This window comes from Ambystoma mexicanum, chromosome 2p (genome assembly GCF_040938575.1).
Source record: "Ambystoma mexicanum isolate Mex_15411 chromosome 2p, UKY_AmexF1_1, whole genome shotgun sequence".
Taxonomy (NCBI): domain Eukaryota; kingdom Metazoa; phylum Chordata; class Amphibia; order Caudata; family Ambystomatidae; genus Ambystoma; species Ambystoma mexicanum.
In genome coordinates, this window is record NC_090923.1 from 64450055 (window position 1) to 64462971 (window position 12917).

General features: G+C 44.0%; 1 protein-coding gene across 1 annotated transcript in view; it reads left to right on the forward strand.

Moving 5' to 3' along the window:
- The window catches only part of CRELD1 (cysteine rich with EGF like domains 1), a 204563-nt gene that overhangs the window by 101101 nt on the left and 90545 nt on the right, over positions 1-12917 (forward strand). The window contains exon 4 of the mRNA XM_069643263.1: positions 1862-1972. Within this exon, the coding sequence (XP_069499364.1) occupies positions 1862-1972 (111 nt within the window). The remainder of the gene's footprint in view (positions 1-1861; positions 1973-12917) is intronic.

A 12917-nucleotide genomic window follows, 5' to 3' on the forward strand; every position in this document is an offset into this window, starting at 1 on the left:
CTCTCCTGCATTACGATGATTATACTTTTTTCCTGTCTCTCAGCTATCACAAGTTCCCCTACATGCTCATTGCCCCCTTGGTTTGACGACGGGTTGTCGAAAACAGTCAGCGATGGATTCCTTCCTCCGTACTAGCACCACACGGCTACAATTTATGGCAGACACTTGCGGGTTCAGGTGAGTCTCAGCTGGTACTTGCTCTTTAGTATTCTCGTTCTATCATTATTCTCTACCAGCGACTCATGCTGGTAAACGCCGTCACCTAACAGTTTTCCTGCTGCAATGAAGTCCTCTATAAAAATCATCTTTGAGTTGACCATCGCCAGCAGGGTAGTTTGATTTGTTGACGTGTCATAGATTGATTTGTTGGGCTTCATGAAGGGGGCCATTGCCATAGTGACCACTGAAATTTAACTGAAGGGGTCTTGTCTCGTATTCCTTGGTTGTTTGCTCTCCTTTTTTCGAGATGTTGAACTCCTGTTTTTATTTTCCCTCATTCATATTTGAGGCTGACTGGGTGGGGGGGGGCAGCGATTAAGGCTAAGTCGCAGTGGAGTGGCCTGTGTCATGTGTTCATACCCCAAGTTTGAGGTTGCACTTATTTCTGTCACTGGGACTTGACAGACTTCTGGTGTGGGAGAGTTTACAAGCTCACATCCCAGGCTATCGTCGGCTTCTCCAACATCTATGCACTTAAGGAACTCATTAGCCACAATACTTGTCTTGTAGCGCACACATTACCAGTTGATGTGAGCCTTGAATCTGAAAGTTTGATCCTAATTTTCAATTCCTCATTGTCACGTTGTTCGTGCAGCCAGTTCAAGTGTCAGTGTCTGCATTTGGGAGATATTTGAGGGAAGTCTTGGTCTTTTCTTGTGCTGGCATTCTACCCTCCATGGTCAGGTCTTGGGATAGAATAGGCATCGTAGATGTAATTGTATTTATGTTCTCAGCATCCACACACACACTGTGCCTTCTAATAATTCACCATCATTCCGCTTTTGCACCGGAGCCCTCATAGTAATTATCTAGCTCTGCACACCCTTATTACAACCCAAGTTTAGTTTTTTGCCTTCTGGTCCAAAGGAAGGCAAAATGTGCATGTTTGTGTGTAATGTAAGCACACCCTCCATAGTCGATGCCAACCCAGACTAGTGTGCGCAGTAACCCCTTTTTCCAATGTACTTTGACCTTGAATAAGGGCAAACTAACTTATCTAAACATAGAAGAATCCTGATTTCTACAATGTTGGACAGGAGAGGGAAGTATTGGCCCTAATTACCATATTTGCCTTTCTACCATAGGAGGGGCGAGGGGGGGGGGGGAAGTAAAGACCTCCTCTACATAATTAAATAAAATATATTAACAAAATATGTAATGCATTCAGGACACAAGCCCATGATAGATTTACAAAAATCAATTTAAAAGTGTTCACCCAAGCATACACATTTTGCTTTTTGGCAAATGTGTTTCTGGGTGACTGTCTTTACACAATGCAATGGTAGTTTGGTACCAATTGATGCAACTTTCTTTACAGGCACAATTCATACTTGAGCATGAAAGATACGTGAGACCGTTGGGGCTTTTCCGCTACTTCTAGCTCTAGTTATTTCCAAGTCACAAGTCTTTCCAAAATGTCTGAAGCGGGAAACATGGATTTTGATAATTGTGACGCTGCTTTCTTTCAGATACTATAGGTGTGCTTAGCAATATTTTAATATGCATTTATACCTTTAATGGCTCCATACTTTAGTACAGGCTGCTGCTATATTGGGTCAAGCGGCTTCCTTTTCCCCTCTTTTTCCAAACTAGTTGTCGGTGACTGCCATTTGACATCCTACCATTTGTCTTCTCTTTCTAGCGAGACGCGGCTGTTGGAGGTGATGGAGACGGCGTGCGACAAGTCAAACTTTGATTGTAACCGGATGCTGGAGCAGAACGAGGAGCTGGTGGAGACCTGGTGGTTCAAGAAGTATGTGGCATCTCGGCCAGGGTGGGAACAAGGGGGCGCAAGAGGAGTTGTCGGTTGTATAGCTTAAGTTCTGTTTCTAGGGTCGATTTGTTTGTTTTCTTCATCGTTTGACTAACTGGGGAGGGCAAATGGCGTTGATGGCATATTGTAAATATCCACCGTAGAAGCTTTGGGGTGGATCTGTAGAAGCACTGGGTACCTGCTGCATGGCTTTTTGACTATCCTAATTTCCCAGACTGATTTGTTTGAAACATCTCTGAAGTTTCCTGTTGCACTTTATATTTCTGTACCATCACATTATAACATGGAACATAAGATGGATGAGAAAGTCCATAAGCTTGAACACTTTTCACAATATTTGGTTGTGGACCCTCCATTTGGAGCACTTTACAAGATAAGATATTGTACACAAGAGGCAATGGGTGTCATGGTCTAGGGGTGGGTACTAACCACCCCACCCCATGACACTGAATTACACTGAAGTTACCATGCAATTGGCACATGCCCAGGTTCTAATTTCTCAGTCAAGAAAGTTTTAATATGTAAGTCATGTCTGCAATCAACAGATTTGTTAAATGGCACAGATAATTATAGAACCCCATACAGCGGGGAAAAGGTGATTAAAAGAAAACATAGCTACTTCAGTAAAACCTTAGATCATCTTCTGCATTTATTCGTTGATAAAGGAAGACCAGGCTACTTATAGTGTGCCATTTGGGGATTTAGTGCACCTCCATAGAGATCCTTATAGGTCAAATCTTTTAGCATATAGAGCATTAGAAGCTTGATCATCTGACCTCTCCCTTACCCCCATCCAGTGCTGCTTGATCCAAGGTCAGTGTTAGTAATGCAGTTTCCTTTGCTTGTAGATTATCGCGATCCATTCTTTTTCATCGCCACCAAGCAAGTCTTATATTGCAACCTCTCGACCGTGCTCTGCGCCTGCTGTACAGAGCATGAAGTACCACACCCTGCACATCCTTTACTGTGCTCATCTGCCCATCAGGGGGTGTGGAGGCAGTACATTTTGGCACTGGAAATTATAGAGAAAAGCTAACTGCATACTGCAGGCATACAGGGTAGATAGAAACCCAGAGAGGGTCATCGCCTATGGCATCTAGAAGTTAGTCTGTCAGGGCTGCTGCTTTTCTTGAACCAATTTGATGATCTCTTTGGTGACACTCTGTCTACCCTCTGTTGTACTCCACCCCAGAGCAGTGACAATGTCCTTTTGAAATTCATTGCTCCTCAAAAAGAAAGGGAACAGATTTAAAATGGCTCTCCAATAGATGTCTTCCTTTTTAATTCTTTACTCTGGGTAGATTCTCAGTTGTACGAAAGGCCATCCTTTCTCCAATCCCACATATGGCTTGTGCAGTTTCCCAAACCCTTCAACAATTAAGCAGCGCCATCTCATGCAGGTTTCACTCTGCTTTGTAAAATATGTGAGAGTCCCTCTGTAAGTGATTTCAATCCGGCACACACCCAAGTCAAAGCTCAGCATGTACTGCACAACTGAAATCCTTATTTATTTATGTCTAAAAGTTCAATATTCTGAACGATATACCACTCATATCACGCCCTCCTCCTGGAACCCCCCTGGTCACACTGAACCAGGAATCAGGCTTGTTTGCAAAGGTAAATATTTATTTGTTATTTAAAAGTTTAAGCACCATATGTTTTAATAACTATACAACACTCACCAATGGGGTGACAGAACACTGAAGAATATCCTTAGTGCACTAGGAATAGTAATGAGGAAAACAAATGCAGCACAGAAAATAATACTTTTGTGTTGGTTCAAATCAACACCCCTTAACCCTCCAATAGGCAATGTAAAGAGCTAGGAGGAGAGAGCAAGTATTCAGGAATGGCACACATCAAACAGAATATCAGTCCCACTTTCCCCCTTTCAAACACAAGAGAACACGGAATTGACTGTCCAGCTGTCAGAATGGCTTTTCAGATTGTCTTTAGAATGGACTGGGCAAAAACACCAAATATGGTCAAAATTGATGAAATTGTTATAAATTCTGATGGGAGCCGCTTTAAACAGTTGCACATGATTTGGTGACCAGAAAATAATTGAAATCTTAAGGTCCAGGTCGGAAGCAGTTAAAAGATATTTTACATGTGTAAAAGTTTCTCAAATTAAAAATGTGCGGCAAACTTTTCCTTGCGTGATATTCGCGGTAACGGGAGAATCGCACTGATTTTGTCTCTATCACAAAAACTAAGGGAGTTATGGCGGTTTTAGTAAAGGCTGTTTTTGTAAAATAGGCGCAAGAATGAAAAACAGAAATGCGCTTTTAAAAATGACAAATGAGTTTGCTTACACTAGGGGATGACTATAAAGAAGCGCATACCACACAGGGATTACAATCACTGGATCACGGTGACCACCTGATAAGGAAACCCGACTTCTTCAGATGAGAAACAAAGGGTCAGCGCAAAGATAGTTCTAACAATACTGGTTCAGAAGGGAAGATCGGATGGATTGGAGCTAGGGATAAGGCAAGGCAAAGATACTACTAACAATACTGGTTCTGAATGAAAGCTAGAATGGGTCTGATAGGGGTAAGACTATGCAAAGTACATATGCCATAGGGGTAAGACTATGCAAAGTACATATGCTATGGGACACAGTTCTTCCTATTTATACTCACTGGATAGGTTTTTTAAATGGGACTGTCAGTTCTGGTCATGGATTGGTCTGGTCTAAGAAGGACAGCACATCAATACCGGGACTGGATCCTCTAGGCCGTTTCTCTGGATTGGCACAGGATCTGCTCTCCCAGTCTGTGGGTATTTGGATCAGCTGGATGGCAAGTTCCTCAGGCAAGCCTAGTGGTGGCAAGCCAGAGAATTTCTGGATACTGGTTCAAAATGACCTTCTCACATCACACAGCTCTTTACTGAGTAGGGAGAATAATTCTGAGGATTGGTGCCTTGCTGGAAATCAATAGTCTCTATTGCTGGCAAGAGATTTGGCACCTGGAAGAATATTCAGAGCTGGATGTAGAATGCTGGATCTGAGTGCTTCGCCGGAATCAGTAAGGTCGCTGGATCTGTGAGTCCCCATCTGCTCTCTGCTGTCTCTATTTATGCCTTAATAATGACATCACAAAAGGGGATGTATGGGCCGGCTTAGCTAAGCTTGCCCCTGTGAAAGGTGATTGGGTCAGAGTCTACTGTCTGCCTTGATAGGAGGAGGGAAACAGAGTGTCATCTTTATGGTATCAATTTATGATGCTGAGAATCCACCCCTAGCCACTGGAATACAAAGTCTAATTTTGGCAAAACACATATTTATACATGTGCAAGCTCTATAAAGATCACATACACAGATTGCATATTTTACATAGCAGCTATTCCTCAATACCCCATAGGTGTGGGATCATGTCTCCCCTTTCTACAGACTTTTGCCCTTTTCGCTATGAACACACTTTTCAATTTTTATGCAAGTTTCCACAAATGTGCGTGTTTAACATGGTAATGAGTGTATAAAGTTTCACAATTGTAGCGGAAATACAGACCCCATAAACCCACATTTATTGCCATTCCCGTTCAGAATAAGCTACATAGTTGTACTAAGTTTTCAAAGGTAGTGCTAAAAATTAGGTTAATTAATCTGCCATTTTCAGATTTTGCACCCCTTTTGATAATAAGTTATATCTCTTCTAAAAATGTCCATTACATATCCTGTTTACACCAACTGGTCGGTATTTGCCACTCCTTGAGGCATGTGGTGGTCCCCTCCTTTGGAATTTGCTTCTGTCAGCCAGGAGTTTCCTGTGCTGCAGCATTTTTACAGCCTTTCACACCTTCAATGTCAGAGGATGTCCATTGTTCCTTAGCTCTCTGTAGACCAGATTCTGTTCAAACCCCGCAATTGACTCCTCCCCGTGAGTTTCTGCTGAGTGAAGGCCTTCCTTCTGTGAGAAAAAACCTGCTATTCCAGTTTTGCTGGTTCAGCCAAACTAATTAACTTTTAAATTTAGCAGAAACCACATCTGCTGCTTAACATACAAATATATTTCTTCCTTGGCCTTAAAATCTGTGGAATCAAAACACAACTAAAATCTGTATTCCTTTTTGGCAACAATCCTTTTTCTGTTTGTTAATCCAGCAGGCTTTTGAGTTTTAGCTCACTTAGTAACTTCTCTGACAGCTGTCATTCAGGTCGCCCTGGGTACTGCACCCAGATTTTGGCAGAGCTGTCACTTTTTGTGTGCTGAAGTACACGGTTTCTGTAGGTTTTTGGTGCGCACCAGGGTTTTGCCACCATTGTTGCTGTTTCTTTCCCCATAACTGGCAGGGTGATGCCGCATAGCATAGCGGAGTGGGTCAATACATCCCACAGAGCCCCCCCTCTCCGGACTTGAGTTTGACCGCCTGTCAAGGGGAAGTCGGGAAATTGGGATGTTCATTTCAAATGGTGATTTGGCCATTTGGAGGAATTCAGCTGCTTCTCCCGTCAGTGATGAAGCGACACGCTCTCCTCGCCAGTTCTGGTCAGGAGTATTGCTGGTTCTGGTTGGGTGTATGGAATGGCACTCCGGGCTCCTTGGGTCTTTCTTCCCGGTCCCCATATGATCCTCCTTGGGAATCCTTTGGATGATTCTTAGTTACAATGCTAGAAATCAGAACATAGCATGGTTATGGACATTTCTCCACTACTACTCCCTGAGGGTGTAGTGGTGCAGATGCATGCATTGAATACAATTTACAATATTCCCGCCTAAATTTAAGACAGGTCTTAACACTCTTTCCTGGTACATACATGGTGAATCTGTAGTGATTTTTCTAGGTTTCTAGATTTTCACCCTCTGGGTTTCCGGTTGGCTCCTCTATTTGCCGCAACTCTTTAGCTGGTTTATGTGGACCCACTTGTCTTCCCCTTCTGCCAAACTGCCCTTGGGGATGCGGATTCTGTAGGCGACTGGTGAGATTCTGTCCACAATTTCAAAAGGACCCCACCAACTTGGGAGTAATTTGCGCTCTTTGGCTTGGTTCCTTTGGAAATTGTACAAGTAGACCCGGTCTCCTACTTGGTATTCCTTTTTAGTTGTCTTAAGATCATAGTGGGTCTTCATACTGTCTGCAGATCTTTCTAGATTCTGCTGAGCATAGGCAAAGGCATGTTGAAGGTGTTTTCTCAGATTCCCAACATACTTTGAGTTGTGGAGGCATTTATCAAGGTCTGCTCTTGGGTTCTGTAGAGCAGATGCTGGGTAAGCACCATTTTTCATCAAGTCATCAGCTCAAATGGAGACATTTTATTGCAGCAGAAGGGGTAGATCTGATGGCCATTAGGACAAGTGGTAATCGAATATCCCAACTTGGCCCAGAATCTGCCACAAACTTTTTTTAATATGCTCACAATAGTTTTATTGTACCTCTTAACTCCCCCACTATAGGCACCAGTAGGCAATGTGTAGTTTCCTTTTGACCTCAAGTATCTCCCACATCTTTGTCATCACTTCGCTAGTGAAGTGGCTACCTCGGTCTGACTCAATCCTTTGGGGTAGTCCAAAACGCGAGAAGATGTGATTGATCATCAGGGCAGCTGCTGTTTCTAGTATATACTGGAACAGTCTTGGGCTGATTCCGGCGCTCCTCAAAATGTTAGAGAGAGAGGGGGAGTGGAGCTGCGAGACTGGGGTCTATTACCCTTAGACTGCAAAGGGAAACAAAACTAAATAACTATCTATTTAGACCTCTAGGTGTTTCGCGCTCCACTAATAGTTAAATTGTGATACTGATGTATTCTGTGAAGATATGTTCTTCAATACTTAGCCCAGGTTGGAAAAGTTATATGATCTAGAAATACATTTATGTAGACTGTTATATCACAATAAGTGCTTTTACCCAAATTGGTATAGTTTAATTAGTGCATTCCCAAGTGGTTGAACATCGAAGACCAAAACTTAGAAAGTAAAATGCATATAATTCAAAAGTCCTATTACGGATAAAACAAAAAAGTAGCAATAGTTCTCTGTTTAGAACAAAAAGGAATTGGTTGCACTTGTTGGTTTACAGTCACTGTTGCTTCACAGTTCAAGGTTGACTGAATTACCAGTTGTGGGGTCAAAATGCTTGCAATCACTGTTACTTCACAGTTGGAATGAAGTTAAATACTTTAAATCACTGTTGCTTCATTCAAAATTGTTATCGCAGTTCCATTAAGTCTATTAACCATGCGTTAACTGTGTTGTTCCTTTGTTTGTTTTGTTGCCCGTTCTGTTGCCCTAAATACTTTAAATCCCTGTTGCTTCACAGTTAGAGGTTCGCTAAATTTTGGGTCTAGAATAATCACAGGTAATTGGTCAAAGTCTAGGCCCTCTTCTGTTTCAAAATTGTTATCGCAGTTCCATTAAGTCTGTTAACCATGTGTTAACTGTGTTGTTCCTTTGTTTGTTTTGTTGCCCGTTCTGTTGCCCAACACGTGTTTCACCGTCTGGTTGGTGACGGATCTTCAGGGGTTAGTACGGTTTAGAGGTATATTGATGCATGGAAACAAATATGAAAAATATTCATCAAAAATGCTATGCGTTGTGTATCCTGAGGTTCTTGAGTAGCCCTTGCTTTGCGTATGCACTGTAGTAGGTATGTTTCAAAGGAAATGGCGAAATCACAAGAGATTTTCTATGGCTACTCTCCACGTCCTATAGTTGTCGGTGGCGCTGAGGTAAGGCAATTTTTTGCGATAACAATTTTGAAACAGAAGAGGGCCTAGACTTTGACCAATTACCTCTGATTATTCTAGACCCAAAACTTAGCGAACCTCCAACTGTGAAGCAACAGTGATTTAAAGTATTTAGGGCAACAGAACGGGCAACAAAACAAACAAAGGAACAACACAGTTAACACATGGTTAACAGACTTAATGGAACTGCGATAACAATTTTGAATGAAGCAACAGTGATTTAAAGTATTTAACTTCATTCCAACTGTGAAGTAACAGTGATTGCAAGCATTTTGACCCCACAACTGTTCATTCAGTCAACCTTGAACTGTGAAGCAACAGTGACTGTAAACCAACAAGTGCAACCAATTCCTTTTTGTTCTAAACAGAGAACTATTGCTACTTTTTTGTTTCAGCTGCTGTTTCTGCCTTGCCCTTTGGGGCCGGGAGACATTCCACCCATTTAGTGAACAAGCATGTTACAGCCAACGTGTACTTGTTCCCCGTAGAGGAGCGAATCACGGGCCTGATAAAATTGACTTGCAAATCTGACCAAGGCAGTGTCATTTCCCTCTTTTGGAGGGGAGCACGGTGTGTGAGTGATGTTGGCTGAAATTGTGCACACACAAGACACCCCTTCAAGTATTGGTCGAGGTCCTGCCCCATGTGTGGCTAGTATGCTACCTCTCGCAAGATTTCTAATGTCGTGTCAAACACCCGATGACCGTCTGTGGCCGCATCATGGGTGTGATTTAGCATCAGGCTTTGGAATGAAGTAGGGACCACCCACTGGTCTTGGCCAGATATGGATCTCCTCACCAGCAAACCGACCTTGGATTCTGAAAATCTTTGGACATTTCATCAACACTCTAAGGTCCTCTTTCCCAATGTAATTGGTATCCGTCAGGGGAAAGTTCTCAGGTTCCTCCATGTGTTGATAAAACTTACCAATTATTGGATCCCCCTTTTGAGCTGTAATCAAATCAGCATCTCAGGTCTCCTTACTCCATTGTGCAGTTGAGAGTTCATTGTGAGCATTTGTCTGGGATCTAGTGATAGCAGTGACCTGGATTTCCCCCAACAGGGACTCGATCTCAAGTAGATCCCCCTTGGATGGCTCCGGTTTTGGCCTGCTGATCAGCTAGGTCATTTCCAGTTTTGTCTGGTCCCTCTACTTTAGAATGACCCTTGATCTTTTCCAGTAGATGGTCATCCCTTTCGAGATAACCAGATCATCAATATTTTGTATTAATTTTCCGTTTTTCAATGGTTTATTATTAGCACATAGCATGCCTGTCATGATTCCTGCCCCTCATGTCCCCAGCCCTCCAAGATGTCAGGCTGGAGCCAGGCCACGATCACCAACATGGCCCTCAAGGGCCTCTCCATCCCTCCAAAGACCCACTTGGAGTCAGACTTGGCACTTGTGGCAGCAAATTCACTCACCCACATAGGATAACTTTGGGGATTGGACTTGTAATGCATTGATGGGGACAAGATGGATGCCTCCACATATTTTGGTTCCCAGAACTGCATGTGCGGTCTAGTCTTTTGGGTGTGGTTCAGCCCAGAGACACCTGGGATATCCAGAGACTATTTAAGCCACACCCAGGCTGAGAAACATGCTTTGCGTTTTCTGCACCTGCAGCGGGACACTCACCGTGTTCGGATCGGCCTCCAGTAGGCCTGCATCTTTCTTCTGCGCTCAGCTCCTGCAAGAACAAGAACACTGTTAGGAACAGCCTTACCTTGCCGTGCTTCTACCCATCATTCATCACTCCTTCTGTTCTGTGGGCATCTTCGGCGGTGTCATTCCCATCCCGGCACGTCTCTTCCTAAAGAAAAGAGAAAAGAACAGAAAAAAGGCATTAGTAAGCATTCTGCAAATCTTTGCTTATTTTTAAATACTGTACGAGCTTCAAACCCTTGCCTGAATCCCAGCCGCTCTGGGGGGACTCTGTCTCCGGAACTTCTCATCCATCTGCAAGAGGGAAAAGACACTCCAGGTTAGCGTGGAAACATCTAGAGGCACCGCATACCACGCTTACCCACCGCATTTGTTCTTCATAACCGGCATCCATGCTGAAAACGTTGCGGCACCTAAAAGACACAGAAAAATAACTCAGTTCAATGCAAATACGAAAGGGGTGCATCGCGCATCACACTCTCACTCACTTCAGCGCTACTCATCTCAACAGCATGCCGCCATCTCCAGACGCCGGCCATCATCTAAGGAAGGAAAGGAACAAAGTTAGAGAACTGTTCAAAAGACTCATTATACTTACCTGTCGGAGTCTTGCCAGTGAAGTAACTAGGCAGCAACAAGCCCGCATCAATCAACGCGCCCTTGCGCTGAAAGCAAGATGGAGAGCACACTATCCAAGAAAACAAGGTGAGATGTGGATCAAAGGGAAGGGTTGGACCCCGGGGAAGAAGGGGTTCAAGCACACAGAGACAATAGGGAGTTAAACTCTACCAATCCTGTTTTTCAGGCCCAGTCCCCAGTCGAATATCCTCCAGGGAAGGGTTTGAGGTTGTAAGAGGTCAGAACAGGCTGAGTGACGTCCCCGTGGATACCAGGTGAGCATTACAATGCCTCTGGTTTTCCAATTAACCAGGTGCTCCACGAACCCGTTCCGTACATAATCTGAATGAGTGATTATGACCAGTTTGTGGAGTTGGTGTTGGACGGCAGTGAGGATGGCTTGATGCACAGTCATCAGCTCTGCCACTTGACTACTTCGGGGTCCGATTTTGTACCCAGCGGAGGGTTTTGGGGCATCATTCACCCATGCATTCCCTATAGCGGCCACAAGTTCCTTTTCCCCGTTGTTGCCAACATGGTAGGAGCATCCATCCACATAGACAGTGGGCATTCCCTCACACTTGCCTTCTTCAAAGACTTTGTGTGGGGAATTAAGGTATGCCTCCATGTTGTCCTTTCATTTTTAGACTTTCGTCCTCGAGACAGTTTTCTCTGGCACAATCATGCAAGTCAGCCAGACCTTGCACAAGGGGACTCTTCTTGTTTTGGCCATATCTGACCTCCGCAGGAAAGCCTTGCATTGACAGAATCCAGGAAGTAATTCGGGAATTATTCACATTTCCGGCCCGGATTATGTCACTTTGAAGATATTGCAAAGGTTGGTGTGGAGTCTCCACTATGATGTGTTCCCCCTGGATCAACGGGTGGTAATTTTTCAACGCCCACACCGTTGCCAGGAGTGCCTTCTCACAATCTTTGAATTTTTCCTCCACAAATGATAAAGTCTTACTCGCACAGGAGATTACTTTATTGACCTTGTCATGATTTTGATATAATGCTGCAGTCAAGCACGTATTAGAGAACCCTGTCTCCAGGAAGAACTCCTTGTTTCTGACAGGGTAAGCTAGGCAAGGCGCTTGTGAGAGGCTTCTCTTGAGTTGTCTTACTGCCTTGGCTTGTTCTGGACCCCACTCCCACCTTTGCTCCGGCAGACCTCAACTGTGTCAGAACATAACGGATTTCTGCTATGTGTTCCTCCAGAGTTGGGCTTTTGATTAGAATATCATCTACATAGGCCAGGTTACCCCTCTCTCCCTACTGACAGGTACGGTCCAGTAGCCATTGGTCAGGTCAATTGCAGTGAATATCTGTGACCCTTGGATCTGGGCCAGGCCTTGGTCAATGTAGGGAAGAGGCCATTGGGAAGTATGGACCCGTTTGTTGAGCTCCCTTAGGTCAGCACAGAGTCTCCACTGGCCGTTTGGTTTCAAAATCCCCAGCACCAGATTATTGAAGGTGCTGTGGACTGGACAAATAATCCCACGGGACTCAAAGTTCTTAATTATTTCACTAAGGGACTCCATTGATGCGAGAGGCAAGCAATATTGCTTCACAAACACTGGAGTCATGCCAGGGTCCGTGGGAATTGTTGTGTGGATGTCGGTGTGACCACAGTCCTATGAGTCCACCGCAAAAAGAGATCTTGAAAATCTAAGAAAACTTGTTTCAATTTTTGCTTTTGCTCTAGAGTCTCACAGGCATCAGATAGGTTGACTCTCTTCAACAATCTGCCTGAAGCCTGGAAAGACTTCTGGTTTGGCTATCCCAGCGGCCTCCTCCAGCTGGGTGGAGAAGTCCCTGGTCAAAGTACTGACTTGGACTGATAGCTTCAGGTGGGGAAGGCAGTCCTTGTGGACTTGAAAGATCACCTCATCCCTCCTGAAGTCACAGGTCACATCTTCCTTACCATAAGGGCAGGAAGTGTACACAGG